The sequence below is a fragment of the Lepidochelys kempii genome, chromosome 14 (assembly GCF_965140285.1).
Source record: "Lepidochelys kempii isolate rLepKem1 chromosome 14, rLepKem1.hap1, whole genome shotgun sequence".
Taxonomy (NCBI): Eukaryota; Metazoa; Chordata; order Testudines; family Cheloniidae; genus Lepidochelys; species Lepidochelys kempii.
Window position 1 is genome coordinate 35,279,436 of NC_136393.1, and position 23,274 is coordinate 35,302,709.

Below are 23,274 nucleotides of genomic sequence, written 5' to 3' on the forward strand. Positions count from 1 at the left end.
ATGCTTGCTCAAAAGTATAAAATTGTTTAAAAAGCTGTAAAAAAAATAAAATCTCAAATGTGTGCTTGGTACAATGTTGTATGTCAAGTAACAACATGAAATAAAGTTAATTGGGTAATGTTATTTTGAATTTCTGAAACTGCTGTATTATTCCGTATATGTTTCTGTTGTAAGATGTTAAGCAATATAAAAAAACCCAAGCTTTGCAAAAAACTTATAAAATTAAGTTGTTAAATTATGCAACTAATAATCATAAAATAATGCTTTAAGTTTTATAAAAACAAAAAAAACCCACAGATAATCTAATAGTTAGTGTACAAATTGCAGGTATGGCGTGGCAATACTGAATGAATGGTGTGAACATAACTTGACATGACTTAAACATGGCTGAAGGGCTGCAGAGGATCCTGGGAACAGGGTCCCTTTAAGCAGAAGCAGATTTGATAAAGGACTGGCAAAGCCTGCATGTATGATCGATATTGTCATAGTGAACCTATGGGTCGGCAAATATGGGCCCATGCAAAAGTAAATATCACATGTATAAAGTTGCAGCATGGAGCACAGGGCGACCTGGTTGTAGTGACTTTGCAGCAAGGACACCACGCAGAGAGCCAGAGTGAATGATTGATGAGTGAGTAAACGTGGAGTGGAGTGGTTTGGAGTGATTTTCATTGGGTACCTCCCCAGCCCCTTCTAAAATACTAAATAAATAAAATTAATAACCACACGCCCACTGGGCATGCTTTTAAGACATGTGACTCCTTTGAGGAAAAAGAGTATAAGAATCAAGCAAAGTAAATTACTGTTGGTTGAGATTCCTTAATTGACTCTTGAAGAAGCAACGCTGCCAGACAGAGTAGCCAAAACTCTGCTCCGTGGGCTCGAGTAGGACTGTGAACCAGAGGGGTCTCAAGGCAGCCAAGGCCTTGCCTCGAGGGAATCCGAGACAGGCCAGAGGGCTGAGAAGAACAGACCTGGAGAGAAGAAGCCGTCCATAAAATTGGTAACCACCTTCTCTGTTAGCCAAGCAGGAACTGCATCAGGCTAGCACAGGGCCTGCTTGTGTATGTTTGTAAAAGAGAGACTTGTTAAGAGGAATTTATAGCTCTTAATGTATTGCTCTTAATATCTAACATAGAAGTTATGTGCTTAATGTAACCCTTTACCGCTCGTGTAATTCCTTCTTAAGAAACTATTGTGGATTGAAAATAATTGCTGTAGACCTTTTTCACTGGTATGACAGTGATCTGTTCCACTGGATACCAGTAAAGATCCAATTCAGGGGTAGTATCGCCCCCTGTTGTCAACACCGAGCACCCCCAGCCTCTTTCCCAGCAGCTCTTGTTACAGCAGCACCCCTGGACACCAACATGACGATTCAAATGGGATGGTTTGCAGGATCAGGCCCTCATCGGCTCTCTCATATATTATTTCTCCACATTTCATACAGCAGGAGGTGGGATTCAGGAAGGGGGTCTGAGCAAGGGAGGGGAGATTCCATCATTGGAGCCCAGGTGGGGAAGGGGCTGAGATCCGGGCAGTTGAAGCTGGTCCGCGTGTCAGGAACTGCTTCCCATCAGAATTTGCTACCAATCGCAAAAACCTGCATTCACTTGGTGCCTAAATTTTTGCAGTAGCAGTCCCCTAAGTGCCTGTGTTTCTGCCTCTAGACATGTGCACTGCTGCCCCCCGCTAGGCACCCACATATCTATCTCCTGCCCGATTCCTAGAACGACCCTGACTCTAGGGAAAATAGGTGCTCCTCCGTTTATCTTGCCTTCAGGGCCCAATTCAGCAGCTCTGCTCAGAAGCTACAGCATTGCACTGGGAGCTTAGGTTTAGTTACTTGTCCACTAGGACCCCTAAATCGTTTCCAGGGACACCGCTTTCCAGGATACAGCCCCCCATTCTGTAGATAGAGCCTACGTTCTTTAGGACAAATTTTCAAAAGTGTTTCGGCATCTCAAGTTGCAATTGGGTGCCTGTAGGATTTCCAACATACCTAAGCAAGTTAGACAAACACCTGTCGGGGTGGGGGGGTCTCTACTGAATCTGCCACAGCACAGGGAGATGACCTTGATGGCTTCTTGAGGTCCCTTCCAGCCGTACATGTCTATGATTTCCATGAGGTCATGTGGTGAAGAATAAACTTGTGCTAGAGGAAAAATAAAAAGAACAAATTGTGAAATAACAATTGTAAATTACAAAATCCTGGTAAGAACAAAGGAAATGTTCTGCTAGGAACACTGCAAGTGATGGCTTAAATACCAGCACCAATTACTATTTTCTGTGAGGGTTTATTATTAGAACCTTACACTAAGCAGCACAGTGACATCCATCTGCACACTGTTAACCAAGGCATGCTAAGGAAAACAGGAGTAACCAAAACACTGCTTTTAAAAAGCATTACAAATAAATAAATAAACTGAAGTGAAATTGCATTTGCAGTAGTTTACTGGAAACAGAGTAACTTTCAGGCATCCGAACAGGAGATAAGACCCCCATAAAGTGCCAACGAATTATTTTGTGTAACAAAGACGTATCTGGTCATGTGCTTTAACACCACAGCCCTGGAGTGGGGTTGCTGAGATGGGCCAGCAAGAAACACAAACCTCTCTGCCACCCATGTGCTATTCTGGCAACCACTGCCCAGGGCTCACCCCATTGTGGTCACTTTTATCCCCTCTGCCCCTCGCTGTCCCAGGGTTTCCCCTTCTGCCCCTGTCTGGCAGCGCATCTCCCCCATCCTAACCCCGGTTCCTGCCCCCTCTCCCTGACTCTGTCTACCTGCCCCCCTCATTCCCCTGCCTCCGCCAGCTGCTCCACCCGCTCCTGGACACGCTTCGGCCCCCGCCCCATAAACAGGGGGCCGCCCTGCCGCGGGGAGGAGCTTCCGACGGCAAGTGAGGGCGGCGGCTTCAGCAGATGTTCCCGAGCGTGTTCAGACCGCTCCAGCCTGCTCCGTGGCAGCTCGGCGTGGTGGGGAAACTCCTCTCCTCCGCCCCTTCCCTCCCCGGGGCTGCGCTTCCTGGGTCAGCGGCGGCTGCTGCTCCCCCGTGGGGTCTGTCCGAGCCCCCTCTGGGCCCAGCCGGGGGCACTTTCTGCGGCGGCTGGAACCAGCCCCGGGCTCTGCCGACACCAGCCCCTGAGCCGGAGCCTGCAGGTGAGGGGGGAGACCCGGGGGAAGGGCCGGGGCCGGGCAGGAAAGTGACTCCGCACCAACGGCCCCTCCTCGCCCCAGCTCTGCTCCCGGGGGTCTGCGAGTCCCAGGCCGGCTGCTGCCCTCGCTCCCTGGCTCCCCGAAGCTCTCGTTAGCAGGAGCCGATCCAGCCCGGAGAGTGAATGGCCCCTGCACAGTGACCAAGTCTCCTGGGCAGAGGGCGAAGGAGATGGGGGAAAACCAGGCTGGAAGGGGCAGCAGGAGCTTATTGCGGAGGGAGGTTCCCGGCTCCCAGCCCTGCCCAGCCTCGTTCCCTGCAGCGCCCCGGGGACAGACTGACTTGCCTGGGAACAAGGTCAGGAGCAGGGAGAGGAAAACCAGTTGCTGCTCCGCCTGGTCCCTGCACTGCTGAGGGAATGTGCCGCCGTCCGGGACAGAGTCAGGCGGGGTCCCCCAAACGGGCTCCTTTGAGTCTGCTCTTTTCTAAGGCCAGGAAATTCCTACACTAGGAAATTAGGTCAGTATAACTTCCTCACTTGGGGGTGTGAAAATCCACACCCCAAGAAAAGTAACACAATTAAACCAACCTAATCCCCAGTGTAGACCAGGGGTGGCCGACCTGTGGCTCCAGAGCCACATCCGGCTCTTCAGAGGTTACTATGCAGCTCCTTGTACAGGCACCGACTCCGGGGCTGGAGTTACAGGTGTCAACTTTCCAATGTGCCAGCAGGATCTCACTGTTCAACCCCTGGCTCTGCCACAGGCCCTGCCCTCACTCCACCCCTTCCTGCACCTTCCCTTGAGCCTGCCATGCCCTCGCTCCTCCCCCACCCCACCCCCCAGAGCCTCCTGCATGCCACAAAACAGCTGATCAGGAGGGAGGGGGAGGTGCTGATCAGCGGGGCTGCCGGTGCGTGGGAGGCATTGGGAGTGGGGCAGGCAGAGCTTATGGGAGGCTGTTGACGTATTACTGTGGCTCTCTGGCAATGCACACTGGTAAATTCTGGCTCCTTCTCAGGCTCAGGTTGGTCACCCCCGTGTAGACAGTGCTAGATTGACAGGAGAATTCTCCCATGGACATAGCTACTGCCTTCTGGGAGGTGGAGCACCTACCTCGACAGGAGAAGCCTTCCTGTTGGCATAGGTAGCATCTTTACTGAAGATGCAACTGTGTTGCAGCAGCATTGTAAGTGTTGACCTGCCCTAAGGTTTGGTTTAGAGACTTTTAAAAATGTCTCAGTGGGTTTAGTCCTGGTGGGAGGGGCTGGGTCTGCGCTGCAATAAAGTGATCAAGTGTTTTTCCAGCCTGGCAGAATCGAGAGTCTGGCTTCAGGTAAAGAGCCCTGGGGGAAACTGGGGTGTAAAATAGACTAAAACATTTTCTGATGCCTGCCCAATGGCCCTTCTTGCACTGACAGGAAGCAGAATGACATCCACATCTTGCTCCAGATCCTCTCATCCTCCCAGGGGACGGGGAAGAGACATGGCTGCTTCAGTGGTGCTGGCTCAGGTAAGTGTTTTGCAGGGAGCTGCTGGGGAGGGTGGGCTTGGTCTGGATGTGGGAGAGAGACAGGAAATACAGGAGGAAAGCTGAATGGGGAATGAAAAACCTCTGTTGTGTCCTTTGTTCTCTACACAACAAAACCAATATGGAGAAGCCACAGGGGCACAGCTAGGTCCTAATTAACCATATTTAGTAACTATACACAGACATGCAAGGTCTAGCCACATATTTATGCTACTGCTTAGATTAGTTCTTGGCAGCTTCTAAACCACAGAACATAGTGAGCCACCAGACAGCTCACAAACTGCTTGAAGGGATGTAAAGGGTTTTTTGGATTGCTTGGTCCTTAAGGGCAGCTAATCATCAACAGGAGCCCTTCCCGTGTGTCCCTCTGCTTCGGCCTCAGTGGGTTTCAACTGCCTGGGTTCTCAGCTACTAGCTATAGTGCCCCCATCTGACTGTTTAAGGGAGCCAGGAACCCTACCCTATCTCCCTATGTAGTTTCAGTTATCCCTGACCAGGTCCTTACCCCCAGGACTAGCCTGATGCCTCTGTACATAGCTTCCCTAATGGATGAACCAACAATCAATGTACACTTTATTTACAAGGGGAAATATACAGGAAGCCTATAAAGGGAAGGGAAAAATGGTCTTGGAGTAGATACATCAGTAACACCATACAACTCACAAGTAACACAACCCCGAGGGTGGATTGCCCTGGATTGACGAGTCCAGTTTATTCCACACTAGTGGGCTCCAAAAGGTGGAGGACCCCATATTCCTTGATGAGATGTTGCAGGCCTGGAGCTGCTGGAGTGCGATGGGGTGATGAGGGTGCCGATTCGCCCAGGGTTCTAACCTCTCTTCGGCATCAATAGGCATTACTCAGAGTGAGAAAAGTCTCCACAGCGTAGGGAGGCCCCTCTGTGTTTCCCAGGCCACTTGCTCTCTGCCAGAGTTCGGCAAATCCCTTTGAGGGCAAAAGTGGCAACACACTAGGCAGGGGGAGACAGTTAGGTGATTGCCCGCGCTCCCCTCAGGCTGGGGGAGACAGACGGGGCATCGCCCACCCTCCCCTCAGGGTGGGGGAGACAGTAAGGTGGTTGCCCATGCTCTCCTCAGGCAGAGGGAGACAGCTGGTGGATTGCCCACATTCCCTCAGGCAGCGGGGAGACAGTCAGGGGATTGCCCGCACCCCTCTCAGGCCGGGGGAGACAGTCAGGGGATTGCCTGCGCTCCCCTCGGGTGAGGGGAGACAGTTGGGAGATCGCCCATACTCCCAGCAGGCAGGGGGAGTCATCTGGGGGATCGACCATGTTCCCGTCAGGCAGGGGTAGACAGTCAGAAGATCGCCTGTGCTCCCCTCAGGAAGGGGGGAGACAATCAGGGGATCACCCGCACTCTCCTCAGGCTGGGAGAGACAGTCGGGGGATCACCCGCACTCTCCTCAGGCTGGGAGAGACAGTCGGGGGATCACCCGCACTCTCCTCAGGCTGGGAGAGACAGTCGGGGGATCACCCGCATTCCCCTCACTCAGGGGGGAGACAGTCGGGGGATCACCCGCATTCCCCTCACTCAGGGGGGAGACAGTCGGGGGATCACCCGCATTCCCCTCACTCAGGGGGGAGACAGTCGGGGGATCACCCGCGTTCCCCTCACTCAGGGGGGAGACAGTCGGGGGACTCCCCGTGTTTCCCTTGGGCAGGGGGAGGCAGTTGGAGGATCGCCACGGGCTCCCCTCGGGCAGGGGGAGACAGTCAGGGAATCGCTCATGCTCCCCTCGGGCAGGGGGAGACAGTCAGGGAATCGCTCATGCTCCCCTCGGGCAGGGGGAGACAGTCAGGGAATCGCTCATGCTCCCCTCGGGCAGGGGGAGACAGTCAGGGAATCGCTCATGCTCCCCTCAGGTGAAGGGAAACAGTCGGGAGATCACCCGTGCTCCCCTCAGGGGTCAGCAGGTGGGACATCCTTGTGCTTAAAAGCTGGTTTAGGCAGACATTCAGTGAAAGACATCAGCTTTCTTGGGCATAAGTTCAGCTAATTTGTTTTGTATCGGTATCAATAATAATAATAAACATGAAGGGCTTTTATGCTCTGCCAGTCCAGTTGAATCCATGTCATTCTCTATTATTTATTACTGGATCCTTTCACTTCACAACATACAGTTCCAGCATATGCACTTTATTTATGTTACCTTCACTTTAATAAGACCTCAGGGAGAGAGGATGTCCATTGTATGTTTTTAGTAGCACTGAGGTTTTCCACAACTTCACTTCTGTAAATAGCCTCTGATAATCCCGCTATGAAATAAGACAGAGCACACCCTGTATCAAGTTTCATTTGAAGTCTAACTTAATCTACATTGTAAAGAATTCCAAACAACATTTTGTTTTCTTCTAACAATTCTAGAGGTGCTAGAACTGTCCCGGGGCTTGTCATGACTGCAAAGTTAACTCTAGTTATAGCTCGAGTGCCGCCCCTAACTTGAGTCGAGTCCACACACAAAACCCTTAACTTGAGAGCTGCACAGCTGCCTGCAGAATGAAGAATCATGGCATGTGCCCCCGAAAGCCTTAGCAACACACACGAGTGAGAGCAGCACCGGTGTGGACAGTGGACACGGTAACTCAGGTGTTATTTCGCTGTGTGGCCTCTCTTACTCAAGCTAGGCTAATTTATGAGGAGTACCTCATAAACTGGAGTTAACTCTGCAGCGAAGACATATTGTCACTGGGCTCCATGTTCTCTTGCTATCGGTGGGTTAGTCCTCTACTGAGCTATTGTACAAGCCCGTTTTCCCCAAATACTAGGCACTTTTAACCTTTCCCTCTTCCACCCTGATTTAATAAACAGTCCAACTGGCTGCAGGTAACAATTTCTTTGTAGATTCACTTTCACTGGGCCTCTGCCATCAGTGTCTATTCCACTGTATTCCTGGATTTGGACCATGTCCTCGGTGCAAATTGTTGTGTCTTTTTACTGTGTAATATGCCAAAGAACTCAATGAAACTACACAGACATAGTTGGATTCCAAATAATCACATTTAGTAAATTTACACAGATACCCAAGGCCTAGCTACATACCCACTGCTGCTCTGATTGGCTCTGGAGGCTTCTAAAACCTAGAACACAGTGAGCTCCACTAAAGAGCTCATAAACCATTTAAAGAAATACAGTAACTCCTCACCTATAGTCGTCCTGGTTAACGTTGTTTCATTGTTACGTTGCTGATCAATTAGGGAACATGCTCATTTAAAGTTGTGCAATGCTCCCTTATAACATCGTTTGGCAGCCGCCTGCTTTGTCCACTGCTTGCAGGAAGAGCAGCCCATTGGAGCTAGCTGGTGGGGGCTTGGAAACAGGATGGACCGGCAGCCCCCCTGTCAGCTCCCCACTTCCCTAAGTTCCCTGTGCATCAGCCGCCCAGCACGCTATCGATTGCCGGCAGCTCAGCTGTCCCTCCCCCCACTGCCACATGCTGCTCCTGCCCTCTGCCTTGGAGCTTCTCCCGGGAGCCTCCTGCTTGCTGTGCAGGGGGGAAGAGAGGGGGGCTAATGTCAGAGTGTCCCCCTCCCTCCTGCTCCTGCACCCCACTTACCCCATCTCCATTGTGTGGGGGACGACAAGACAGGGCTCAGGACAAAGGGAGCTTCCTTGGAGCAGCTGCTGTCTCAATTTGCTTATCTACTTAAAAAGGCAGTGTACTTAAGAGTGGGGTCAGCCTACTTAAAGGGGCACTCTCTCTCACAAAGGGTGTGTGTCTCTGTCTGCCATGCTGTCTCCCCTCCCTCCATTTGTGCTGCCTTGTAGAGTGTGCAGCTACATTAACACAAATGAGTTAACCCTTGAGGGCTCAGCCAAAAGCTAGTTCATCATTTAGCAGTAAGGCATTCCCTGGGAAATATCCCACCCTCTTCCACCCGCTGACTTCACCACCTCAACCAAGCTTCACAATCATCATTGCTGTGTACAGTATTAAATTGTTTGTTTAAAACTTATACTGTGTATATATATAATATAAAGAAAAGGAGTACTTGTGGCACCTTAGAGACTAACCAATTTATTAGAGCATAAGCTTTCGTGAGCTACAGCTTATGCTCTAATAAATTGGTTAGTCTCTAAGGTGCCACAAGTACTCCTTTTCTTTTTGCGAATACAGACTAACACGGCTGTTACTCTGAAACCTATATATAATATAGTCTTTTATCTGGTGAGAAAAATTTCCCTGGAACCTAACCCCCCCTATTTACATTAATTCTTATAGGAAAATTGGATTAGCTTAACATTGTTTCGCTTAAAGTCGCATTTTTCAGGAACATAACTTAACGTTAAGCGAGAAGTTACTGTACTAACCTAACCTTATACACTACCTCTTCTTTAAGGTAGGGCCTGAATTTTAGGGATAGGGTGGAAATACTCCTGTGTGAGGAAACAACCCCCTGAATGTGTTGATACCAAAGCTCTGTTGCCATCCTACAGCACTCAGAAGCCAAGAGTAACTCTGGAGGTGGGCTTACAAACTGTAGGGAAATGGTGGCCATTTTGAATAAGGGCTGTGACATTACTCTCTATATGATTTTATGAAAATATGCTAATGAGTGTGAATATAATGTAATTGGAATATGCTTCATGCAAAAGGTCTCTTGTAAGGTATCATTACAAAGCTTATAATCTACTGAGTGTGGTCATGTATGTATCCTTCTTGTATCTTAAACTAGAAATATTAAATATAACTCTGAGGGCCTATTGTAATTATGCAAAGTTTGGTCCATTAATGGTGGTTTGGAATTTTGATGGCTCCCATTAACCAGGACAATTGACTGTAGATGACTCTGTTTACTTGTAAGCCTTCCTGTATACCTGTGTGCTGGCAAGTGGGTAGTGAAGTCTTACAGTGACATGTGATCATGTCACCTGAACTGGAATCCATCTTTAACCTGGTACTTTTCCATTTAGAAGGCGGGGTGGGAACCCAGAGAGGGACAAAGGATTCCCGCCTTGTGCAAAAGATGTATAAGGGGGTGGAACAGAACAAAGGGGGCTGCAGTCATGAGAAATCCCCTAGCTACCACCTGAGCTGGAACAAGGACTGTACCGGGGAAAGAATTGGGCCCAGACTAGGAAGGTGTCCAGTCTGTGATAGAAGCTTATTGAAACATCTCTGAAGGTGAGATTTTATCTGTATTCAGTTTTCTTACTGTATTAGGCTTAGACTTGCGTGTTTTATTTTATTTTGCTTGGTAATTCACTTTGTTCTATCTGTTATTACCTGGAACCACTTAAATCCAACTTTTTGTATTTAATCATTTTTTTCTTATTGATTAACCCAGAGTATGTATTAATACGTGGGGGGGGGCAAACAGCTGTGCATATCTCTCTCTCTCCTCTGGGGGGAGGGATAGCTCAGTGGTTTGAGCATTGGCCTGCTAACCTAGGGTTGTGAGTTCAATCCTTGAGGGGGCCACTTAGGGATCTGGGGCAAAAATTGGGGATTGGATCCTGCTTTGAGCAGAGGGTTGGACTAGATAACATCCTGAGGTCCCCTCCAACCCTGATATTCTATGGTTCTCTGATCAGTGTTATAGAGGGCAAACAATTTATGAGTTTACCCTGTATAAGCTTTACACAGGGTAAAACGGATTTATTTGGGGTTTGGACCCCATTGGGAGTTGGGTATCTGAGTGCTGGAGACATTTCTTGAACTGTTTTCAGTTAAGCCTGCAGCTTGTGGGGGACATGGTTCAGACCTGGGTCTGTGTTTGTAGCAGTCTAGCGTGTCTGGCACAACCGGGCAGGGTTCTGAAATTCCAAGCTGGCAAGGGAAACAGGCTCAGAGAGAGTCTCAGCACATCAGCTGGCAGTTCCTAAGGGGGGTTTTGTGATCCAACCCGTCACAAGGGCAGTTTGACTCTACCCCTCTGAAAGTAATGGGAGGTGGTGGCCATGTAGAACAAGGGAGAATGTGTGAGTTCTTTGCCAGGAATTATGAGATCATGGGAAAAGTCCAAAAATCCCAACTAAATATTGTGAGACTCATGATAAAATCAGCGGAGTTGGCATCACAGTTTCACCACAAAAATAGTGTGTTTTTATGACAGCTTTTAGAAATTTCCCCTGCCCCAGGGAAAATTTCCTGCTCTCTGTGGGTGAGGGATTTTGCAGCCCTGCCTGTGACTGAGCTGGTGGGATTGTGCCCAGGGGAGCAGGTTCTGAGAGGGGGACTCTGGCTGTTTCAGGAGCTGGTGACCTTCAAGGAGGTGGCTGTGTATTTTACTGAAGAGCAGTGGGCTCTGCTGGACCCCCATCAGAGAGCCCTCTACAGGGACGTCATGCAGCAGAACTATGAGAATGTGACCTCTCTGGGTAAGGATTCCTGTTCCCTCGGGTATTAGAAGGGGTGAGGGTCTCTGAAGCATTTGGGTCAGCTTCTGCTCAGGGTTCTTCCGTGGTCTCTTAGTTTTCAGGAGGATCAGCCCCAGAAACCATGTGAGAGAGACTGCTCCCTCCTGATACCCCTCCCAGGGGAGAGGAGATTCAGAGACATAGTGGAGATGCTCATCCACAAAACTTCCAAGGGAGAGGATGGGCTATAGGTAGCACCCTGTGTTTCTCACTTTCACACACAGAAAGATGTCTCCTCTCCATCCTTTCTCAGGACTATCTCCATGGCTGGAAAGGGCTGTGATCTCAGCAGGGTTAGGAAGGAGTAAGAGGTTGCTCAATTGTATTGTGCCAAAGTCATAAAATCCCCCAGTGTGTGGAGATCGCTGACCTCCTGCAGGGGGAGCTGTATGCCTCCCAAGAACTATCTAACCGGCATGCCCAAAGGGACTTCAGGAACATCTGTTTGGTTTATGCAGCTCTGGTTGAAGAAGGCAGCAGTGTTGATATAGTATACTTGGATTTCTTCAGGGCATTTGACTTGGTACCACGACATTTTGATTTAAAAAGCTTGTGTTATATGGAATGAACAAGACCACACAGTAGATGGATTCATAACTGGCTCACTTACGGATCTCAAAATTTTTTTGTTAATGGGGGAAGTCAATGAGCAGGGGTGTTTCTAGTGGGTGCCCTAGGGAGCAGTTCTTGGTCCAACACTACTTAATATTTTTATTAAGAGTCTTCATGATGATGTAAAATCTTTGCTGATAAGGTTTGTGGATGACACAAAGATTAGTGGGGTATCAATAATGAGGACAGGTTATTGTTACCGAGTGATCTGAATTTCCTGCTTAAATGGTCATAATCTCCGAAAATGTGTTCTAGTACTTGTACAGCCAAATGCAAGGTAATACATCTGAGACTACAAGAATTCAGATTGTACCTACAGCATGAAGGATTCTGGGGTTGGCTGCACTGCGGAGGTCAGAGCAGCCTAGCCGCTGCGCTGGCATAACCCCATAGAAGTAGCCAAATCTGACCTTCTGAAATAAAAAAATCATACTTGATAACCTGGGTTTCATTATCCTTTCTTTTAATTTAAACTGAATCAACCTGTGACTAGAGCCAAGGTTATTTCCTACGACCACCTCTTCTATGATGTCCTCACTACTTACTAAAACCAAGTCTAAAATTGCATCAAGTCTGTTGGTTTGGTGACAGTTTGAGGAAGAAACTATCGACATTGTAGATAATCATGCAGCGCTGTGCAAAACAGGACTCAGGTGATCCTTGGGTGTGTAAAAAGGGGAGTATCAGGCAGAAGCGAGGAAGAGCTCTTGCCTGTATACGCAGCATTGGTGAGAGCACTGCTGGAATACCGCCTCCAGTTCTGGTGTCCACACTTCAAGAAGGATGTGGGAACATTGGAGAGAGTTCAAAGGAGGGACACAAGGAAGGCCCCAGGGCTGGAAGACAGGCCTTTCCATGGGAGGAGCTCAACTTATCCAGCTTATTGAAGAGAAGGTTGAGAGGGGACTTGATCGGTGTGTTTAGGTACTTACACATGGAAAATAGATTTGATAATGGAGGGGAAGGGGGGGTTTAAGCTTTGCTCAGGAACGAATAACTTGACGCAGTGGCTGGAAGCTGAAGTTACACACATTCTTCCTTGAAATAAGATGCAATTTCCCAGCAGTGAGGATAATTAAACATTGGAACCATCTTACTAAGGGGGGTAGGGGACTCATCATCGCTTTGAGTCTTTAGCGTGAAATTAGTTCTCTCTTTTTAAAAAATATGCTTTAATCCAGTTTCTGGGGGATGTTTTATGGCCTGGGCAGGGGCAGGGTAGATGGGTGTAGTGGAACTCAGTGTCCCTCTCCTCCACTCCCCGCAAGCTCCATGCCTCCCTCACCTGAGCCCCCAACCTCTCTTCCCTCCCTAATCATCCACCCCATTTATACCCCTCTTCCCTTATTCCCCCACTCCTCTGCCCCCTAATACCTCTCCCCTCCCATGTCTGTTTCCCCCTCCCCAAAAATATTTTGATTACATTCCTCCCAAAATGAAATTGTGACCCATGATTCACAAATTGTAGCAACCTCTGGTCACTCAATCCATATCTCCTTGTGTCTTAGATGGGGGCTTGTGATTAACTTAGCCTTAGTTATGCTAATTGAAGGGTGAGTTCACAGCCATCAGTCTCAGGGAATCTCAGTTCAACAGTACAAGGCAGCAGAAGGACATTTTTGAAGGACTTGTAACTCGAGAACCCCTCAAAAGAACCCAAATTTTGGTCACTGGTGCTACCCAACATTCCAAGGAGGCACACAAAATGCAAAGTGATCTGAGTGACCATTCTGCTTTTAGAGCACTTGCAAGAGTTGAGCTTTAAAGCCTATAAAATGGCAGAAATGGAAACCCGTTAATTCTTTTTCTGTATTGGTGCATGCATACTGTAAAAAATGTACATTTTCTTAAATCTCATTCTCAGTCTGCATCCCCCAAAGATTGAGGGTGTGCCATGCACTATTTTGGGTAAAACTCAGCAGATTGAGATCATTCTGCCCTGCATCACTTCAATAGTTTGATCTCTAGCCCTATGCAAAAAAAAAAAAAAAAATGTAGAAACTCTTTTTTAAAATGGCTATTTTTCTCAGGCCTTATATTTCTGGCACCTCTAGCTCAAATGACCCCAAAGTTTGGGTCACTAACTGCACCCTCCTGACGCACACCAAATTTCAAAAGAGTCTGACAAAGGATGTTGATTTTTAGAGGACTTAGAAAAATCAACCTTTTAACAGAAGTCATGATGCAACCTTAACTATAGTGGCCCTGCCATGCCAGTACAATTTCCTGGATTTTCAGAAGTTTGAGATTGAAATACTTTAACTCCGTATTTCTTGGGTTTTTGGAGGTTTGGGTGTCACTGCATTCATTAAGTGTTTTTTTCTGTTTTGTCATTGAATAATGATTATAATAATTTTTTGGTCATTTACAGCGGTCAGAAAAGAATATTTTTCCCCGATGTACAAATGGCTAGTTGTGTTCTAGGATGGGGTCTTTGTTTGTATGTTTCCTTCCTCTGAAGCATAAGAGATCAGCCACAGTTGAAGACAGGACACCAGATGGGGTGGACCAGTACATCGAGGTGGTACAGAGAACCCTCTTTCTAGATTCCTGGCTGGTGTGTCTTACTCACATGCTCAGGGTCAAACTGATCACCTGATTTGAGGTTAGGAATGAATTTTTCTGCAGCTCCGATTGGCTGGAACCTAGTCAGGGGAGGGGTTAGATTTCCTGAGTCTGCAGCATTGGGCCTGGATCACCTGCTGGAATCATCTGAACATCTCTTACCAAATCAGTTCCCTGCCATTGCAGGGGCCTCAGACATTAGTAGCATGTTGGTCTGTCCTGTTCTCTCCCCGTGCCACACAGTTTACTCTCCTGGGGATGGAAATCTTTTCAACAAAAGTCTCTGGGCTTTAATATAGGGCCTCTGATACACAGGAGGTCAGACTAGAAGATCTATTGGTCCCTTTTGCCCTTAAACTCTGTGAAGAATACAAGGGCACCCACTCATCCAGCACGCCTGGAAACAGCTGTGTCTCAGAATAATTGTAAAATCCTGGTCTCACCTGCTTTCTTTCTCTGGAGCAGGATTTCCAATTGCCAAACCCAACATAATAGCCCAGCTGGAACGAGGGGAAGAGCCGTGGGTGACAGATCTCCCGAGCCTTGAGGAAAGGGACATCCTGAGAAACATCCGCACAGGTGAGGAAATGATTAAATGGACACAGAAACCACCCGTCATTGGCATAATCAGCTGGGATTCTCACAAAGGGCCTGTGGGCTCCCCCACGTCTGCTTCATCTCACCCAGGTTAGGATTGTGACTAGCTGGTGTCATATCCTCATGTCAGACGCAACTCGGGGCTCCCCACCCATCCTGACTGACACCTAGAAGTAGCTCCTGCACCACTGTGTGTTCACTTGGGACGTGGAGGCAAAATTGGTCCCCTCCTCTCTCCTTTCTGGGGAAGGGTTTGGAGGGGGGAGGGATTTGGCTCCTGATTTTTTGCATCTCCCCAGCAGATCTTTTGGTTTATTTCCTGCCATCCCATTCACTTTTTTGAGGTTCCCTTTCCCCTCGGGCACAGGAAATGACTCCTGTCTCAAGTATCTCTCTGTCCCAGCAGGTGATGGGACGGTGGGTGAGAGCGAGGAGGAGAATCCTCGGCAGGAAGTTCCTGAGAAAGTGGAACCACATGGAAATCTATCCGGAAAAACTGAAGCGGACGTTTCCCAGAGTCCTGAGCAGAGAGAAGCCTGTGAGAGACAGCAAGGAATCAACCCAGGGATGAAACTGGGTAAATCCACTTACCAAGTGGGAGGTCTGAAGGACCTTAAGGAAACCATGATCCTGCAAAGAGTCTTCAGTAAAGAGGAACCATATGACTGTGCTGAGTGTGGGAGAAGTTTCAAGCGGAAATCCAATCTTGTTAGGCATCAAAGAGTCCACAGCGGCGAAAAACCCTATAACTGCCCCAGCTGTGAGAAGCGCTTCAATCAGATATCAAACCTTATTGTACATCAGAGAATCCATACAGGAGAGAGACCCTATAAATGCCTCAACTGTGAGAAAAATTTCAAGCACAGTTCAGACCTTGTTTTACACCAGAGAATTCACACGGGAGAGAGACCATATAAATGCCCTGACTGTGGGAAGAGCTTCAAGCAGAGTTCAGTCCTTATTTCACATCACACAATCCATACGGGAGAGAAACCCCACAACTGTCTTGAGTGTGGGAAATATTTTGCTTATTTCTCATCCCTGATTTCACACCAGAGAATCCACACAGGAGAGAGACCGTATACATGCCTCGACTGCGGGAAAACCTTCCGTCAGAAAGCGTACCTTATTGTCCACCAGAGAATCCACACGGGAGAGGCACCCTATAGCTGTCCTGAGTGCGGGAAAAGCTTCAAGCAGAGATCAGACCTTAGTGTACATCAGAGAACCCATGTGGCAGACAGACCCTATAAATGCCCCGACTGTGGGAAAGGCTTCAGCCAGAGTTCAAACCTCCTTAAACACCAGAGAGTCCACACAGGGGAGAGACCCTATAACTGCCTGGAGTGTGGGAAACATTTTTCTAATTTCTCGTACCTGATTTCACATAGAAGAATCCACACAGGAGAGAGACCCTATAAGTGCCCCGACTGCGGGAAAAGCTTCAGGCAGAGCTCGGACCTTAGTAAACATCGGAGACTCCACACAGGAGAGACACCCTATAAATGTTTTTTCTGTGGGAAAAGCTTTGCTCTGAGCTCAAACCTGATTTCGCACCAGAGAATCCACACGGGAGAGGCATCCTATAAATGTGCCAACTGCGGGAAAAGCTTCAAACAGAGCTCGGACCTTATTTCACACAGACGAATTCACACAGCAGACAGACCTTATAAATGCTCTGTCTGTGGAAAGAGCTTCAGCCAGAGATCAAACCTCACCGTACATCAGAAAATCCATACGGCAGCAAGACCCTATAACTGCCCTGACTGCGGGAAAAGCTGCAAGCGCAGCTCAGAACTAATTTTGCATCAGAGAATCCACACGGGAGAGAAACCCTTTAACTGCTCCAAATGTGGGAAAAGTTTCTGTCAGAGATCGCACCTTATTAGGCATCAGAGAATTCACACAGGAGAGAAACCTTATAAATGCTCTGTCTGTGGAAAGAGCTTCAGCCAGAGATCAAACCTCACTGTACATCAGAAAATTCACATGGCAGCGAGACCCCATAACTGCCCTGAGTGTGGGAAAAGCTGCAAGCGCAGCTCAGACCTTATTTCACATCAGAAAATCCATGTGGGAGAGAAACCCCATAACTGCCCTGAGTGTGGAAAAAGCTTCAAGCGGAGCTCACAACTAATTTCGCATCAGAGAATCCACACGGGAGAGAAACCCTTTAACTGCTCCGAATGTGGGAAAAGTTTCTGTCAAAGATCACACCTTATTAGGCATCAGAGAATTCACACAGGACAGAAACCCTTTAACTGCTCTGAGTGCGGAAAGAACTTTACCCAGAGCTCAGCCCTTATTGTCCATCAGAGAATGCACACTGGAAATAAACCATATACATGTTCTGTCTGTGGGAAAAGCTACAAGGCGAAGGTCTCGCTAATATCCCACCAGAAACTGCACATAGGGTAAAAGGTGTTGGGAGCTCTCTCTGTTGGGCAATCGGTCTTTGTCCTCTTGAAGCAAAGTGTAAATGTGCTTCATTTGAGGAGAGTCTGGGCAGGGGCAGCAGGTGGGTGCAAGGTTGGGGTTTTAATGGGGAATGGTTGATGGGGCCCAGACAAGGCAGGAATGCTGGATAGTGGGAGCTGTGTTGTTTCTGGGTCTGGGTGAAGCAGACAATGAGAATAGTAACAAGATGTTTCTGTGGGTTCCACACACGCTTTCCAATGTAGGGGTGAGGTAAAAATGCCCTGTGGCCGTTTGTGTCTCAGCTCCTCAGGCCCCTCAGGACAGGGGGAGAGGGACGTTCCACAGGGAAGTAGCGAGAAGCCTCGTGGGGCTGTGGTTATAAGGCAGATGGTGCTGCTAAGCTGAAGCAACAGGATTTCAGAGCAATGCTCAGTGTATTGAACATCTCTGCAGCCGTGGGATGGGAGGGAGGACTGAGACGGGAATTCATGGTGGAGATTGCCCAGACAGATATTGTCATTTGGGGTTGCACTGTTCCTGGGAGGACAGTATTGTGTAATAGTGACAGCAGGGGGAATTGGGACTCAGGACTCCTGAGTCCTATTCTGAGCTCTTGTGTGGGAGTAAGGGCTAGTGAGTTAAAGCAGTGGAGACTGGGACCCTGGGACCTTTAGGTTCAGTTCCCAGTTCTGAGAGGGGAACGTGTCAAATCGCGCCATCGAACGACTGCTCCGGAAGGTGGTAGGTGCCAATGTATACTATTGGGAGACACTGATTCCACTCATTTTAATGGCACTCAGGACAACTCCAGCTGCCTCCACAGATCACACACCCTTTGAGGTGATGACTGGGCGTACTAAGCCAATACCAGATCATCTTCTGTGGCATACCAACAGGTAGAGGTGGGAGGTATGGGGTGGCAGTGGAGAGATGGGCAGTCAGGACCCCTGGGTTCAATAACGCTGCGTACTAGTGTCTCCTGGTGTGATCTTGTGCCAGTCACTCCCCGTCCTTTCTGTGCAGCCTCATCTTCTCCCATCTCTGTTGTGGATAATAGTTGCTCCCCTCCACAGGGAGTCGTGAGGTGTCACTAATTCTTGTTTCAGAGTAGCAGCCATGTTAGTCTGTATTCGCAAAAAGAAAAGGAGTACTTGTGGCACCTTAGAGACTAACAAATTTATTTGAGCATAAGCTTTCGTGAGCTACACATCTGATGAAGTGAGCTGTCGCTCAGAAAGCTTATGCTCAAATAAATTTGTTAGTCTCTAAGGTGCCACAAGTACTCCTTTTTACTAATTCTTGTGTGACTCAGGAGGACAGAGGTGCTGACACTCACCTGCCCCTTCCTGGCTCTCTGTGTTGGGGGAGTGAGTTACTGAGCCAACGGGAAGGGTTTCAGCAGGATTTCCTCATCCCTGTTTTCAGGGAGGGGCTCAGCTGACATCACACATGGGATTTTTCCTGAAATAACTGCTCCATGAGGAATTTTTCTCCTTGTTTGGGGATGGTGGGCGACTGGAGGGTCTCTTGTTTCTGGAAAATCAGATTTCAGATTCATCTTTATTTCTCATTGAAGTTTTTAATTTGGTTGGTTTCTGTTTTTCCCAGATAAATTCCTAATAAAATGTTTATTGCAAATCCATTGTCTCCCAGGGAATCTCAGACATTTCCTCTGTTCTCAAGCTGTACGGGTGCGGGGCAAAGTGCCCCACATTGGGCAAATTCCCCCTCAGGAATTCAATGTTGATAAATGCAAAGTAATGCACATTGGAAAACATAATCCCAACTATACATATTAAATGGTGGGGTCTAAACGAGCTGTTACCACTCAAGAAGGAGATCTTGGAGTCATGGTGGATAGGTCTCTGAAAACATCCACTCAGTGTGCAGCAGCAGCAGTCAAACAAGCTACCAGAATGTTGAGAAGACTGGGACTGTTCAGGTTGGAAAGGAGAGACAATTAAGTGGGGGTTATGATAGAGGTCTATAAAATCATGAATGGTGTGGAGAAAGTGAATCAGGAAGTGTTATTTACCCCTTCATATAACACAAGAGCCAGGTGTCACCCAATGAAGTTAATAGGCAGCAGGTAAAAACTAACAAAAGGAAGTGTTTCTTCACACAACACACAGTAAGCCTGTGGAACTCATTGCCAGGGGATGTTGTGAAGGACAAAAGTATAACTTCAAAAAAGAATTAGATAAGCTTATGGAGGCTAGGTCCATCAATGGCTATTAGTCAAGACGTTCAGGGATGGAACCCCATGCTCTGGGTGTCCCTAAGCATCTCACTGCCAGAAGCTGTGGGGTTGGACAACGGGCTGGATCACTCGAAAATTGCCCTGTTCTGTTTATTCCCCCTGAAGCACCTGGCATTGGCCACTGGGGGAAGTCAGGTCCATGGGCTAGATGGACCGTTGGTGTAACCCTGTATGGCAATTCTTATGTTCTTATTCACTCCCCCTCAACAGGAATCTCTCACTCCCCCTATCCAGCCCCTTTCACTGATGTGTCTGCCCATCCTGCTTTAAAGGGGATATCTGATGCCTCCATGTCTTTACTCTTGCAGCTCTAAGTGCCTCTGGGCTCAGTCTCTGGGTCTTCCCTTCCCGTAGCCTGAGAATTTAATTGGTCGCTCAGAACTGGAGCGGCTGATCCCTGGGAGGCATGATTCATGGACACTTCCCATGGGGAGCAGCCCATCTCCTTCTACCCGGCAGCATCTCCAATGTCTGTCCTCTCTCTCTGCTCCATATCCAGCTCATTGAGGAATCCAGTGCCTCACAGGCAGAATCGAGACATTTCCTCTTGCACTCAGAGCCGTTGAAGAGCCCTCATCCTGCCCAGACCCCATCCCAGCCATTCACTTCCCACTGGGTTCCTGGATCCCGCTCCCAGTTTCCTGGTGGTTTCTGTGGTACTGTCTCCCTACTGTGGTAACTGCATCTCTGTCTAGGGGGATAAAACCCCTCTCCCCAAAACTCTACTGTCCCGTTCTCGGTCCCAGGCCCTTGCTCCATTGCTCTGTGCTGTACCTGGGCCGTTAAACCCCAACATTAGGGCTCACAACCCCTGCCCTGGACCTGGAGGGGAGTAACCAATTGCAGCCACCAGACAAAACACCCCCATGTGTTTGTTGCTGTCTGAAATTGTCAGCCCAGACATCTCAGTGTGGGTGTTTGAAGCAGCCCTGGGCAGTCATCTGAGTTGCAGGGAAACAAAGTATCTTTATGGGGTATCTTTAGTTTATGCTCAGTAATCCTTGCCCCTCAGAATCCAAGCAGCATAAAGATACAATTCCTCCTTGTTAAGGCTTTTTATTCCCTCCCCCCTTCTGCTTTGAGTTGTAAGTTCAACTGTTGGGAGGAATGCACTTGCATCATGTATCAGAGAGGTAGCCGTGTTAGTCTGGATCTGTAAAAGCAGCAGAGTCCTGTGGCACCTTATAGACTAACAGACATATTGGAGCATAAGCTTTCATGAGTGAATACCCACTTCATCGGATGCATCATGTCTCCTAGTTTGTCGGATGCATCATGTCTCCTGGTTTTTCTTGTGTCAATGTGTTTGCTTTGTCGGGCTGGACATAACCCTTGTTGGATACTAGTACGTCACGCTAGTTAATGTTTCTCTCTTGTCTGGTGGTTTACACAATTACAGGGGCTCACAGTGCAAATGCTCAACTATTACCTTACAATATGGGATGCAGATGTTATAAGTGAGATTAAAGTACACAGCACTTACAAGCATTCAAAAAAGTCTAAACACTAAGCACGTTTTTATAACTCTACTACCTATTTGACCAATACTAACACACAGGTGAACCAGACTGGTTCTGGTTGTTTTTCAGTATCTAAGTGAGGCATAGGGATCTTGGCTCAAAGTGGCACCTGGTTTGTCAATGTCACATCAGGAACCACCTGAGCTCCCCAAAGAGTCTGCAGGAAAATTTTCCCATTTGTTTTGTTTATACAAGGACCCACCCACCCAGCTCATCTGGCAACAGCTCTGTCTCAGGACAACTGTAAAACCCTCATCTCACCTGTTTTCTCACAACTGGTTTTCCAATTCCCAAACTGAACATAATTTCCCAGCTGAGAAGGGGAGGAAGAGCTGTGGGTTCTGGACCTCCAGGGCTCTGAGGAAAGGCAGGTCCTGAGAAATACCCACACAGGTGAGGAATTGGTTAAACGGTCCCACAGAAACCATCTCTCATCGATATAAACAGCTGGGATTTTTTTTAAAGACCCTTCAAGCTCCCTCAGTTCTGTCTCATCTTGCCCAGGTCAGGACTGTGCCCAGCTGACGTTGTATTTTTATGGCAGATGTCACTCAACTGCACAGCCACCCCAGGGAGACGCCCTATGAGGGTCCCCAGTGCTCACCCTTCACCCACACAGCCATCCAGGGAGACACGCTGCCAGGGTCCCAAGGACTCCCCCCACATCCAGCACCCACACAGCCAGGCCAGGCCCTACCAGTGAGTGCAGCAGCAAGAACCTTTGGGAACACCTATACTCATGCCAGGCACCAGACCCCCAAGCATGGGGTGCACCCCTCCCTCATCAGACATTCCACTTCGGACAGAGATCCCTCTGGATATGACTCTGGGGATATGGAGAGCCACTGTCACACAAGCCTCCCTACAATGGACAGAGTGGGCCCTCCCCAGGCAGGAGGAGAGATTCCCTCTGAGAGCCCTCTCCAGACCAAAGCCCACCTCAGTTCTTCCTTCAGTTCACGGAGCCACTTGACACACGGGAATTCCATAACAGTGGGACAGGTGCCTCGCTGGTGTAAATCAGTAGTTGCGCCATTGAGGTCATTGGGCCAGAACCCCAGAGGGTGTTATCGAGAGAATCCAAAAGGGGGCATCTCTTGGAGCTGTCACAGGTCACAGCGTCAGCAGGATAGTCTCAGAGCACAGCCTGCCCAACACCAGCGACTTCCCTAGCTGGATGCATGACTGTCTTCAGCGTGGCTCAGTAGCTGGGCTACGACAGCCACATTTCCTCCAAGCATGGGGGTGGGGGAGACATGTCCCACACACTGGCCAGTGGGTTACACAAGCGCTGTCGGTGCCTGACTCTCTGAGCCCCCATGCAGGTGCCTAACACGCAGGGTTTCCACCCAGAGTGACCCTCCACATGCTGGGGTTGAGTTCATTCTGTGACCTTTGCCCCCAGCCTAGCTAATACAGGGAATGCATTAAAGTAAAACTAAGATGAATCAACCAATGCCTGGGCATTGCACGACTCCCCCATCACAGTGGGGGAACACTAGAGAACCTTTGGGTACAACTGGGCCAAATCCCTCTGGGCCCTGCAAAGAATACACCCAACCAGAGATTCTCCAGCCTACAGGGCTGCAGCTCCCCCAACCCCGGACTGTCCTGTTCCCACTTATAGTTCGCCCTCTCCCAGTCCTTTCCTGTTTTGGCCAGGGACCATGGAGAGTCCCTCATGTCCCCAAAGGTGATCTACTGTCCTTAGTTCCACTGCTCCAAAATCTGGTTGGCTGAGGACAAGGCACTCAGCTGTCCGTCCCAATCTCCGACCAGGCCCGAAGCTGTACAACCTCAGCCACCTGCCAACGGGACCCCTACCCGAAACATGGTGCAGAAGGGATCCAGGCACAACCCGTCTCTCCTCACTGAAACCTCCAGAGTGAATGAACCAGAGACAGAGTCCCAGAGACACGTGCCCTCTGCTGTCATCCTGGGCTTTGGTCAGCATCCCTGGGGCCTTTTAATTTGGGGGCCCTCCTAAGACATTCACAATTCCCTACAGTCCCACATTCCCCAATGACACCCCCTCTTCAGAGACACAGTCCTCCCTCCAGGAGTTAACAGGGCACAATCCATTCATCGTGATCTAATGAATAGAAGAAATCCCAAGGGAAATAGAGCCATGAGACAGGAATACCTGGGTCCCTGTAACTCAGGGCTCTGAGCTTCCACACTAGGTCCAGGCATCCAGACAGGGTCTCCCCAGAGCGAGTGACTCACACTGCCTTGCT

General features: G+C 48.7%; 1 protein-coding gene across 6 annotated transcripts in view; it reads left to right on the top strand.

Moving 5' to 3' along the window:
* Positions 1-2,976: 2,976 nt before the first annotated feature.
* The window catches only part of LOC140898293 (uncharacterized), a 36,398-nt gene continuing 16,100 nt past the window's right edge, over positions 2,977-23,274 (top strand). The window contains exons 1-7 of one of the 6 annotated variants that reach the window (XM_078848807.1): positions 2,977-3,677; positions 4,179-4,346; positions 4,579-4,670; positions 9,620-9,830; positions 10,900-11,026; positions 14,708-14,821; positions 15,243-18,421. In XM_078848807.1, the coding sequence (XP_078704933.1) occupies positions 10,993-11,026; positions 14,708-14,821; positions 15,243-17,257 (2,163 nt within the window). In that variant the 5' untranslated portion in view covers positions 2,977-3,677; positions 4,179-4,346; positions 4,579-4,670; positions 9,620-9,830; positions 10,900-10,992 and the 3' untranslated portion in view covers positions 17,258-18,421. Of the gene's footprint in view, positions 3,678-4,178; positions 4,347-4,423; positions 4,671-9,341; positions 9,831-10,899; positions 11,027-14,707; positions 14,822-15,242; positions 18,422-23,274 lie in introns of those variants that run through there. The other 5 variants (XM_078848805.1, XM_078848806.1, XM_073311933.1 and 2 more) reach the window with 5 other exon arrangements.